This window comes from Pollachius pollachius, assembly GCF_949987615.1.
Source record: "Pollachius pollachius genome assembly, chromosome: 3".
NCBI classification, from domain to species: domain Eukaryota; kingdom Metazoa; phylum Chordata; class Actinopteri; order Gadiformes; family Gadidae; genus Pollachius; species Pollachius pollachius.
Window position 1 is genome coordinate 31,463,497 of NC_136936.1, and position 12,878 is coordinate 31,476,374.

The window sequence follows — 12,878 nt, forward strand, 5'->3', positions numbered from 1 at the left end:
ATAACTCGTGAGCCTCTCTGTGACACCGATGGAGCCCGACCCCCATACCACACGCTGCTCGCTTGGAAACACATTCTGTGCCAAGACATCATTTGAAAGGCTTCCCTCGAGCATAACTTGCCAGGACGTTGATCCATTTCTTCGTTCTTATCCCCACTATGTAGTTTATTTCGCTAAGGGTAAACGCAGCAGCAGTAAACAGCGGAAAACAGAGCCTGGTGTTAGTTTACCAGGACACCACGGCCCCGAACAGTGCCTGGTGTTGGTGAGGTTCACCAGGACACCAAAGCGCCGGACAGCGCCTGGTGTTGGTAAGGTTCACCAGGACACCACGGTCCAGAACAGGGCCTGGTGTTGGTGAGGTTCACCAGGACACAGCGGAGAACAGCGCCTGGTGTTGGTGAGGTTAACCAGGACACCACGGTCCACAACAGGGCCTGGTGTTGGTGAGGTTCACCAGGACACCACGGTCCAGAACAGGGCCTGGTGTTGGTGAGGTTCACCAGGATACCACGGCCCCGAACAGCGCCTGGTGTTAGTGAGGTTCACCAGGACACCATGGTCCAAAACAAGGGTTGGTGTTAGTGAGGTTCACCAGTACACAGCAGAGAACAGAGCCTGGTGTTGGTGAGGTTCACCAGGACACAGCGGTCAAGTCTTTCTTCTAAACCTTCTGATCGTCGCATCCTACTCTCTGTAAAAGCATGGCTCTGTGGGAATCGGATTATTTCTGCAGACACTGTAATTAAAACCAAAGAAATATGCACATTAGTTTTGTTTGGGAAAAATAATGTGAAATAATTAGATTCCAGCTGTAACTCTGTCTCGGGACTAAAGCGCTAAGTCATAAAAAGGTTTAGCATACATTAAATTTAAATTTAAAACCACTTACATAAAACCTGGGTAAAGTGTGATTAGGGCAGAATACCGCATATTTCTCGTTTAAAACAGGAACAGCATTTGGAATGAAGGAGTTCTTAGGAGTGTTATTTTTTAGATCAATAGATTATTGATTTGTGGATTGGTTGATTAATAAACACATACAGGTCGGCTGACAATCAGATGACATTCAGATGATCCATGACTGATCATGGCCTTGGGTTAGATAGTAATGAGTTAGTTATGGCCTTGGGCTTAGTGAGTATGAGTTACAGTTAGTCCTGGCCTTGGGGTTAGTGAGTAATGACTGACCCCTGCTCCAGGTTCATGTACACGGACTGGGCGGACCGGGACAACGCTGAGACCCGGCGCAAGACCCTGGTGGCGCTGTTCACGGACCACCAGTGGGTGGCGCCGGCCGTGGCCACCGCCGACCTGCACGCCCAGTACGGCTCGCCCACATACTTCTACTCCTTCTACCACCACTGCCAGAGCGAGGCCACGCCCCCCTGGGCCGACTCTGCCCACGGCGACGAGGTGAGAGGAGGGAGGGAGGGAATGTGAGTGTGAGAGAGAGAGAGAGAGAGAGAGAGAGTGAGAGAGACAGCGAATGAGAAATGGAGTGAGAGAGACAGAGAGAGGGAGAGGGAGAGAGAAAGAGAGCGGGAGTGAGAGAGACAGAGAGAGGGAGAAGGAGAGAGCCATTAGCATGGTGATGTGGCTCACTAAGGCGTGACACAGTGATGTGTGCGGGGGCTGCTGGCTGCAGGGTGATGTATTTGCAGGGTGGGGGGGCCTGGAGGAGGCGCTGGTGAAATAGGGCCTCTGAGGTGCAGCCAGGCCAGAACAGAGTCCAATACCTCTGGCAGATAGGAAATAACCGTCAGGACAGCAGTGCTTGATTTAATTTAATTCACAAGCCCTGCATCAATTGGATTATGCTTACTAAGTCAAGTCGGCATCGGCCAAGTGGAGCCCAGATTTGAAGTGTTTATGGAAATCCTTCTTGTGCACACTCTGATGGAAATATATGTTTCTGTTTGTGTGTGTGTGTCTGTGTGTGCATATGTGTGTGCTTATTATTGCATTTTTTGTGTGTATCTGTTTCTGTGTGTGTGTGCGTGTGTGTGTGTGTGTATCTGTTTGTGTGTGTGTGTGTGCTAATGTGTGTGTATCTGTTTGTTTGTATCTGTTTGTGTGTGTGTGTGTGGGTGTGTGCATGTGCGTGCATGTGTGCTTGTGTGTGTGTGTGTGTGTGTGTGTGTGTGTGTGTGCGGTGTGCCTGTGTGTGTGTGTCTGTGTATTTGTGCGCATGTGTTTCGGTTTGTGTGTGTTTGTGTGTGTGTGTGTGTGTGTGTGTGTGTGTGTGTGGGTGTGGGTGTGTGCGTGCATGTGCGTGCGTGTGTGTGTGTGCAGGTGCCGTATGTGTTCGGTGTGCCCATGGTGGGACCCACTGATCTGTTCAACTGCAACTTCTCGAAGAACGACGTGATGCTGAGTGCGGTGGTCATGACCTACTGGACCAACTTCGCCAAGACCGGGTGAGCTGCTCAGCTTTAACACCAATGACTTTATCTGAATGATCTCACTGATATCGACATCTAAGAACTCCTCTGTGCATGGTGTCAGAGGAAACAGGAGAACATAAGAGATTAACACAAGTCTCAGTCTAATAAAGGCACTCTAATAATGTACGCACTTATTGTATGTCGTACTTAGTTACAGTACTTAGTTGTGTAGCATCTTCTCCTAGCAATCTGTGTGTGGGTGTGTGTTTATGTGTTTGTATGTATATGTGTGTGTGTCTAAATGGGTTAACCTAGCAATTGTTAGTGCTTGGCACTTGGTTCTATGAAAATCCTTACTGTGCCAATTGTTGTTTCTCTTAATTCTGACAAATGTACTTATTGTAAGTCGCTTTGGAGCGTCTGCTAAATGCCCTAAATGTTAATGTTAATGTAAAGGGTTTCACTGAGGGTATTTCCGGCCTTCTGTCTGGCATCTGGAGAAGCAGAGCCAATTTTTTGAGCATGTTTCAAAAGTATGTTTTTTTTACCTCTTCATGTTATAATTAATTTAACTTCAAAACATTTGTATCAAAACAGACATGGTAACATGTGTGAAACACATTGAACAGGATTATACTGCCGGGAGAGTCTGCACACGCTACAGAATACCACTCAAACTGTTCCCTGACCACCAATGACATGTAACACAGACATCCACAACACCCAAACCCTTAGTGAGAAACCAGTATCACTGCATGTATTGTCCTGTTTCCGGTAGGAATACTTTATCTTGCTTATCCGTCTAATGTGTTGGGTGAAGTTTAGTCTATATTTTCAACAAACAGACCTCTCTCACAGAAAACACAACAAGGCCAAGATAGCGATCCATGATGTCATTAAGGGGTCCTCTTTGGCAGCGAGAAGCAGCAGGCTCGGCGGGGACGGTGACAATGAACGTGCTTTATGAGAGAGCAGGCCGCGGGCTGTGTCTCTGACCTACCTCCCTAAGTGCACCCATCAACGCCGAACACATTCCCTGGGTTGTGTGGGCAGGGTTGGTAAAATATCTATATGTATATCTCTCTATGTGCTGATGATAACTGAAGCCTTTCAGTTTGGAATTAAACATAGTACTCATCTTTGGCCTAAGGAAACTTCCTTCCACTGAGTTTTTGCAGTCTTTGCAGTCTGTTTGTTTCCGTCTGTTTCCACGATTAAGGGAAAAGCTACCAAAGACAGAATGTCTTAAAAGACGTATAAAGGAGATGTATGATGGCATGCTATGATGTTGTCCAGCAGAGGTTAAGTGAAAGTCAGAGGGACGGAGAGAACAAGAGGGAATGGTATTAAATGCCTTTAATGGTAGAAATTACAGCAGAGCAGAGATAAACAAATTGCTGTAGAGTCAGACATTTGCCTAAGGGAAGCTTTCCATCCTGATAGTTCCATACACGGTATAATAGCATAAAAATGGAAAGGTTCTTCAACAAAATGCTGTCTTGCATTAAGCTTTGAAAAGGCAGTGTCTGAATTGAGTCATCAGAAGGTCATTTTGAAGGCAGGCATAGAACAGCAACAACAACACGCTGGTTATAACATATTCTCAGAGCGTATCCTCAACCAGCCCTTTGAAACCAGCCATGAAAGAAATAAAACATTCAACCTCATTCTGGCAAATGGTCCTCAGCCTTGTGATCAAATGCTCAAATCCTAGGAACTGTGTTTTAATAGAAGTTAAAGTAATCTACTCAAGCAAAAGATGAATTATATTTCAGAAAATTGGCATTCAAGTTTCAGTTCCACAGTGACTAGCCACACATATAATTAATCAGTGTACTCCCTGCTCCTCTTCTTTAATCTCTCCTCTCCTCTCCTCTCTACTCTCCTCTCCCCTCCTATCCTCTCTCATTTGCCCTTCTCTCCTCTCTCCTCTCCTCTCTCCTCTCCTCTCTCCTCTCCTGTTCTCCCCTCTCCACTCCGCTCTCCTTTGCCCCCCTCTTCCTCTCCTGTCCTCTCTACTCTCCTCTCCTCTCTCCTCTCCTCTCCCCTCCTCCCCTCTCCTTTCCTATCCTCTCCTCTCTCTTCTCCTCCACCCCGACCCCCTTCTCCTCTCTTATCCTCCCCCCTCTCCTCTCCTCTCCTCTTTCTCCTCCCCTCTTCTCTCCTTGCCCTGTTTGAAGCGCCCTGATTCCTGCAGTACTGCGTGGTGACTGCTTGTCGCTCCACTCTGACTCTCATACATGATGGATGGATCTGAGTGGAGGGCCAGCGTCTCTCTGTCTCTCAGCGGGACTGAGTGGGAGCAATCACCACTAATTACCTCTACAGACGCACCCACCTCGGAGACCCCTTTAGAGGCGCAGGGACATCTGCAGGATGTGTGATCTAAATCACCCCCCCCCACCGTCTGCCCCCAGAACACACTCCTCCCCCTCACTCACACACTCCTCCCCCTCACTCACACACTCCTCCCCCTCACTCACACACTCCTCCCCCTCACCGACGTACTCCTCCCCCCAACTCACACACTCCTCCCCCTCACTCACACACTCCTCCCCCTCACCGACGTACTCCTCCCCCCAACTCACACACTCCTCCCCGTCACTGACACACTACTCCACCTCGCTCACACACTCCTCCCCCCCACTCACACACTCCTCCCCCTCGCCCACACACTGTTCCCCCCCGCTCACGCCCTCCCCCCCCACTCACACACTCACCCCCCCACGCACACACTCATTGGTCTCTCTCTCTCTCTCTCTCTCTCTCTCTCTCTCTCTCTCTCTCTCTTCCGCTCTCTCCATATTCTGGCAGTGAAAAAGTATTACCAATGTGTTTATGAATGTCAGCGCATTCTTCTGGGCAATGTCAGGCGAGTCAATGGAGCCTCAGAGAAACACAGACATGATTACCCCTGACGACGGCGCTGCCACAGATACTCTGCCTGCATTTTAATTACGGAGCAGCTCCTCCCAGGGAGCGATGCTTCCACGGGGCCGCTGCACCCAATGGGCTACAAACAGTCCAACAACATCAACAAACCCAAATTTAGTTGGCACCATTTCAGATGCAGCTTGCAGCTCTCTCTCTCTCTCTCTCTCTCTCTCTCTCTCTCTCTCTCTCTCTCTCTCTCTCTCTCTCTCTCTCTCTCTCTCTCTCTCTCTCTCTCTCTCTCTCTCTCTCTCTATTTCTCTCTCTCTTTCTCTCTGTCTCTCAGTCTCTCTCGCTCTCCTGCTCTCTCTCTGTGATGGAAATATGACATGCACATGCACATGAGTGACCACGGAGGATGGGCCTGTCTTCATCCCTCCACCACCACAGTATCTCTGCTGCTGGGGTAGAGATGAGTGACAGCCCGGTGTCTCCTCTTAGTTGCCCCGTGTCACAGCCCCTAGAGATTGAGCGCAATCTCTGGTATCTCTGGGTATCTCTGTGTGTCTCTGGGTATCTCAGGGTATCTCTGGGTATCTCTGGGTATCTCTGGGTATCTCAGGATATCTCTGGGTATCTCTGGGTATCTCTGGGTATCTCTGGTATCTCTGGGTGTATCCGGGTGTTTCTGGGTGTCTCTGGGTATCTCTGGTATCTCTGAGTATCTCTGGTATCTCTGGGTATCTGTTATCTCTGGGTAACTCTTGGTATCTCTGGTAACTCTGGGTATCTCTGGTATCTCTTGGTATCTCTTGGTGTCTCTGGGTATCTCTGGGTACCTTTGATATCTCTGGGTTTCTCTGGGTATCTCCTGCTATCTCCGGGTATCTCTGGTATCTCTGGGTATGTCTGTGTATCTCTGGGTATTTCTGGGTATCTCTGAGTGCCTCTGGGTATCTCCAGGTATCTCTGGGTATCTCTGTGTGTCTCTGGGTATCTCAGGGTATCTCTGGGTATCTCTGGGTATCTCTGGGTATCTCAGGATATCTCTGGGTATCTCTGGGTATCTCTGGGTATCTCTGGTATCTCTGGGTGTATCCGGGTGTTTCTGGGTGTCTCTGGGTATCTCTGGTATCTCTGAGTATCTCTGGTATCTCTGGGTATCTGTTATCTCTGGGTAACTCTTGGTATCTCTGGTAACTCTGGGTATCTCTGGTATCTCTTGGTATCTCTTGGTGTCTCTGGGTATCTCTGGGTACCTTTGATATCTCTGGGTTTCTCTGGGTATCTCCTGCTATCTCCGGGTATCTCTGGTATCTCTGGGTATGTCTGTGTATCTCTGGGTATTTCTGGGTATCTCTGAGTGCCTCTGGGTATCTCCAGGTATCTCTGGGTATCTCTGGTATCTCTGTTGCTCCTTATGGGTCACAGCATCAGCTTGCTGTATCCAGTCCATTGGAATGAACTCTAAACATAGCATATCTTCAGAAAGAGTCCGACGGTTTCCCTGACACATTAACATACTTAACGCAGGAAACAGGTACACCCCAACCCATGATATATTTAACAATAACTATATTAAAACACGTGTGTCCTGCAGCGACCCCAACCAATGAACAGGATGTGTTTAATAATATCCATGTTTAAACGTGTGTGTGTGTCCTTCAGCGACCCCAACCAGCCCGTCCCCCAGGACACCAAGTTCATCCACACCAAGCCCAACCGCTTCGAGGAGGTGGCCTGGTCCAAGTACACGCCCAAGGAGCAGCTGTACCTGCACATCGGCCTGAAGCCCCGCGTACGGGACCACTACCGCGCCACCAAGATCTCCTTCTGGCTGCAGCTTGTGCCCCACCTGCACCACGTCAACGAGCTGCTGCAGTCCGTCTCCTCCTTCACCCACAGCCCCTCCCCGCAGGACGACACGCCCTACTCCTACACCAAGCGCCTGGCCAAGGGCTGGCCTCCCCCGGGCAGCACACGCCACCCCGGCTCCCAGGCCGGGGGCGCCCAGACCCCGCAGCCCCCGGACACGGGGCCGGGCCCGGGGGAGGGGGAGCCGGGCGGGGCGCGGGCGCAGGGGGAGGACTACTCCACGGAGCTGTCGGTGACCATCGCCGTGGGCGCCTCGCTGCTCTTCCTCAACATCCTGGCGTTCGCCGCGCTGCTCTACAAAAAGGACAAGCGGAGGCTGGAGCACCGCCGGCCACGCCCGCTGCCACCCCCCCGCCGCGATGTCACGCCCGCCGACGTAGCTGCCCACCTGCAGGGGGAGGGGCTGATGTCGCTGCAGGTGAGGCGGCGTCGCGGTGGGAGTGGGCGAGAGAGAGAGAGAGAGAGAGAGAGAGAGAGAGAGAGAGAGAGGGGTGTAGTCTGCATTTGTGTGTGCTTGTGTGTGTGTGTGTGTGTGTGTGTGTGTGTGTGTGTGTGTGTGTCTGCAGACAGTCTTCATCTCTATGCGTGTGTACACACTATGCGTGTGTACACACACAGTGTGGGTCTGTGTGAGCAGATTCAACATGACCCTCCGCGGTGCGCTTGCAGCTCGGTGCAACTCTCTCGGTAGAGTGTGGGTGGTCTGAACCGCCCTTCATGTCCTCTCGTGGTCAGAGACATAGCCTCTCTTCTCTGGGGGTGGAGAGTAAGCTGATTGTGTGATGATTAGCATCCGTATCATGACGTTGTAACCTTACACATTCAACATATGTGTGACATGAGTCCACATTTCTCTGATCTGAATTATGTGATTGTTAATCCTTTGGATCAGTTATGTTTTTCTCACCACTCAAAACCACTCTCTCAACCCTCTCTCTCTCTCAACCATCTCTCTCTCTCTCTCTCTCTCTCTCTCTCAACCATCTCTCTCTCTCTCAACCATCTCTCTCTCTCTCTCTCTCTCGCTCTCTCCTCTCCATCTCCGTGTCTTCCTTCCTTCTAAACCACACACACATCCCTTTGTCCCTCCTCTCTCTCCATCCATCCACTCACCCTTCATCCGTCTCTCTTGCTCTCTTCATCCCACCTACCCCTCCTCCCCCCGGCCCCCTGTGTGTGTGTGTGTGTGCGTGGGCATCCAGGTGAAGCAGCTGGAGTGTGATGTAGCGATGGCCGACGAGCACAACAACGCTCACCACCGCCACACGCTTGACACGCTGGATGCGCTGGACGGCCTGGACACGCAGGACATCTACAGCACGCTGGACACCGTGCGCCTCACCTGCCCCCCCGACTACACCCTCACACTGCGCCGCTCCCCCGACGACGTGCCCCTCATGACCTCCCTGACCCCCGGCTCGCTGCCCGTGACCCCCGGCTCCCACCCCGTCACCCCGGCCACGCCCATGACCCCCATGACCCCGGGGTCGGTGGTGGGCCTGCGGATGAGTCACCCCCACCAGGGATACGCGCACCACAGCCCATACAGCAACACACACCTGCCGCACACACACATCGCCGCGCACACACACTCCACCACACGCGTATAACTGTGGCAGGGAATATGCGCCCACACACACACACACACACACGCACACACACACACACACACACACACACACACATGCAGAGAAATTCACTGCACGTTCTCATGCTAAGACGCACATACATATGCACGCACACACACACACACACACACACACATATATCAGCACACACAGATACAACATCCACACATGCCTATCCAAACACGCTCACAAACACACACACACACACACACACATATCCACATGCACACAGATACGACATCCATACATGCATATCCACAAACCCACACACACACACACACACAAGACATAAATACCTCTAATAATTCGCCTGCAGGATCGTTACAGATTGACATGAAGAGGAACACTAACAGTAACAGGATGGACAGACAGACAGCTGTGTGTTGCATGATGGGAAACGTATGCAGAACGGAGCGCGTGGGAGTTGCAGTTCTATGCATCGGTTCTTCACCAACTGGATTGTCCGGATCAGATGTCTCAAGACTCGCTTTGGAATTTAAAATCCAGCTTTTTCTACACCTGAGGGCGATCATGGGGGCATGGAGGAAGAGATTGTTTGCAGATAATTTTACTAAGCCTCCCGGAATTATTACCTTAACAACTGGATCTGAGACTAAAGAGAAGAGAGGATGAACGGCGTTTCCCTCACGCAGACAGCTGACAGCGACTGCGCCAACCTGTGAAATGTGAATGTAGCATTTTATCCACTGAAACATCAGAGGTCTGCTGAGGATCATATAGGATTCTGAGGATACCAAGGGACGATCCAGAAGAAGAGAGAGAGAGAGAGAGAGACAGAGAGAGAGAGAGAGAGAGAGAGAGAGAGAGAGAGAGAGAGAGAGAGAATGAGAGAGAGAGAGAGAGAGAGAGAGAGAGAGGAGAATGGACTCCAGTGTGATAGAGGGGAGAGTGAGTCCGGTGAATGGAGCGACCGTGAGATTTAATTAAAAGGGGGAGTTTTATCCACTGCAGTGGATGCTACCTTATGCTTTTAATTTAAGGTGGGCTTGAACAAACGCGTGAGAGAAAGGCGGAAAGGCATTAACGAAGCGATATATATTCAAAAACAACAATGCAGTGATAAATATTTGAAGCAGGCAGAGAGAGGAGACGTAGAGGGAGCCAGTTTGAAGAATCACTCTAACCAGCGATGTATTCTACTCTTTGTAAATAGAGCGGAAAGACGAAGATGATATATTATAATTTTTTTTTTTGCATTTACTGCTCTTTGCATTAATTCATGACTTATTTAACCACATTACAGCTTTCATTTCAGATATTACTGTAACTGTATAGATCCCCTTAAAGCAAGGCTGGTAGTCCTTCTGTCTCATCCCTCATGCTGGTTATTTACACAGTACCTTCATCTTAAGGCTACTACTATGCTATGCACCTTCACCTCTCTCATTCAGAGCTCCATACAGGCTGTCCCAGCCTTCGTCTTTTGGCTAGCAGACAGACACACGGACACTTCCACACCTGTACTGTGTAGATACGCCATGTTTGATGATTGAATACCAGCCGAAAAAACGTCAACCCCAGTTCCTGTTCCCCGCCCCCCACCCCACCCCCGTCACTATTCTCAATCGTCCCTGTTTTACGTCTAATAATATGAAAGAAAGAAATCGAGGCAAGAGTTATCCCCTTAAACCAAGTCCAGAGCTAGTGGAGGTATAAAGAGGAGTGGCGTCATATTTTTAAAATGAGATTCAAATAATGCTAATAATGAAAAGACAAATAATAATAATAATTATAGTAAGGATGCAAATGATGATCCTGGAGTGTGCCACGACAGGATCCTGGTGTCTCACATCTCGTCAGGGGTAGCTGTGATTTTAGGTGGTCTTGAAGCCACACGTTTTCTAATGCCGACTCAACCGAAAGTCTTTTTGCAGTTATTTGTGGGAAGAGTTCAGTGTCGTTTTACTTCATGTTTCTGCTCATCTCACACTTGCAATGCCTTCCTGCAGCTCATTGGAGGAACACTACCAAAAAAACTGTAATTGTAAAAACCAATAATTGCAAGGCCCTTCCATTAATTACTATAATTGCCAAACACTAACTTTTAACTCCATTTTAAAGATTTGCGTGTATTCCCTCAATTAAACCAGAGATCTAATCTTTGCTAACCAACAGATTATTTATTTGTCTCAACTGTCACCAATTTGCCCCCAATGTCCCAAATCCTCAACGCTTTTAACTGCCAAAAAAAGTCAAACTTGCTTTTGCTTTGCTCTAACTGTGTCCTATACTGTTTTAGTCGTGTTGTATATTTATCTCCTATTCTATTCTCTTGTGTTCTCCTCCCTTAACCTGTAGTCCTGAGCCATCCTAATTAGCCTTGCTAGCCTCTCCCGGGGCCATCCACCACTATGTAGCTTGGTCAGCTGAGGCCTATTTAACCATGTCTCATCCCTAGTAACTACTATTAAAGATTTCAGTTGATGTTTGTCAACAGAATACATAAAAAAGAAAGTTGAGAATTTGTGGATAGTAAGCAATGAACTTTTACAAAACGTATATTAAACAAAACAAAACAAAAAAAACTTTAAGCAGACGTTTGATTGATTATTATTACAATTACTATAATTTTTATTTTCTTATGGGTTTGTTGACTCAGTGGAAGGCTGGATTGTGTCAAGCATAAACATTTCTGCTGCATTTTTGAAAAATAAAAGATACGAGTATTTTACAGTTGATTTGTCTTGCTAATCATGCAGTGTTTATTTACACACAAAAATTACAACAAACGCAATCACACAAAAAAGACAAAATAAACTAGAAGCTGAATGCTGTCGCTTGGCTCGAGCTGATCAGAGTATGAACTGTGTTTGCTGCAGCGGCAAAAAGGGCGTCAGGGTCCGCCCGCTCTGCCAGCTGGCCGCAGCGACCCCATTGGTTGTCTGGACCAGCCTTGCGTTTGATTGGCTGACTTCCAGACTTCCAGATTATTATTGTACCTCTGCGGGCGTCCTTGCTCTAATCTCATTAAGTACAAAACAGCCGAGGGCTGATTCATTTGTACAAGGGGGCAAAACGTAAAGGTTAGGGTTAGTTGATGTTGTTAGTGTTGTGTTGCCTTGGAAATGACAATTGAATAGTCCGGTGCTGTTTGAAGTAGGCTCCCACTCCCTCCCACTTGGGCTCCCATCTGGAGGGGACAGGGGGGTGATGGGCGAAGTGAAGCCCCGGAGCAGATGCTTCAGACGGGTTTACTTACGTCAGTTATGGGTAGCGCCCGCTCACTCCGACGCTGGTTCAGAAGATGGCTGTGCTGCATGTCATTAGGGAGCATTTGGGCATCCAATGAAAAGGTTGAATTGGCCCCACTAAATTCGATCACAGCTCGGTCACGGCCTTCGGTCGGGGACGTCGTCACAGGGACGATGTCAGCCGCTTGTGTTGTTTCTCTGTAGTAAAATATAGATACCAAGGGAACACGTGAGGAGTCAGTGACCGCTGCACAGCCTGTGTGCAAGAGCCCTCCGCTCACACACACACACACATACACACACACACACACACACACGCACACGCACACGCACACGTACGCGCGCGCACACACCTGAGATGAGCAGCCTAATTGCTCGAATCTTCAACTGCCAGTGACAGAATGGAGGGGGGAGAGGGGGAGAAGGGGGAGAGGGAGGACAGGAGGCTACAATCTTAAAAGGGAGATAGAGGAGATGGTAATGACCAGAGAGAGGAACATTTCTAAGAAAAACTATTTTGTGGCTAACGTGGGTTTGAATATATATAAATATATGAAAGTATATGAATATATATGAATCTCTCTCTCTCTCTCTCTCTCTCAGTCTCTCTCTCTCTCTCTCTCTCTCTCTCTCTCTGTCTCTCTAGTTTTATATATGAGGATTTGGTCTTCACAAAAGGAGGGTCTGCTTTTGCGGCTGAATAGTCTTTATCCTCTCATCGTTCATCTAGTCAGAGCGAAGGGTGAGGAGCGGAGGAGAACACCAAGAATAATCACAGAAGGGAGTAGACGCGAGGTAGGGCACGAACCAGGAGATGTGAAGGAGATAAGGGAACGAGGGGAGGACACGTGACGGGACGCTGAGATTGAGGAGAAGAGAGGAGGGTGGGGGGGGGGGGGGGGGGT

General features: G+C 49.1%; 1 protein-coding gene across 1 annotated transcript in view; it reads left to right on the top strand.

The window, feature by feature from the left end:
* The window catches only part of LOC307073423 (neuroligin-4, X-linked-like), a gene marked incomplete at both ends in the record, with an annotated part of 18,502 nt that extends 9,759 nt beyond the window's left edge, over positions 1 to 8,743 (top strand). Inside the window, 4 exon segments of the mRNA XM_079733243.1 lie at positions 1,203 to 1,416; positions 2,296 to 2,420; positions 6,927 to 7,551; positions 8,336 to 8,743. Coding sequence (XP_079589369.1) covers positions 1,203 to 1,416; positions 2,296 to 2,420; positions 6,927 to 7,551; positions 8,336 to 8,743 — 1,372 coding nt within the window.
* Positions 8,744 to 12,878: the final 4,135 nt, after the last annotated feature.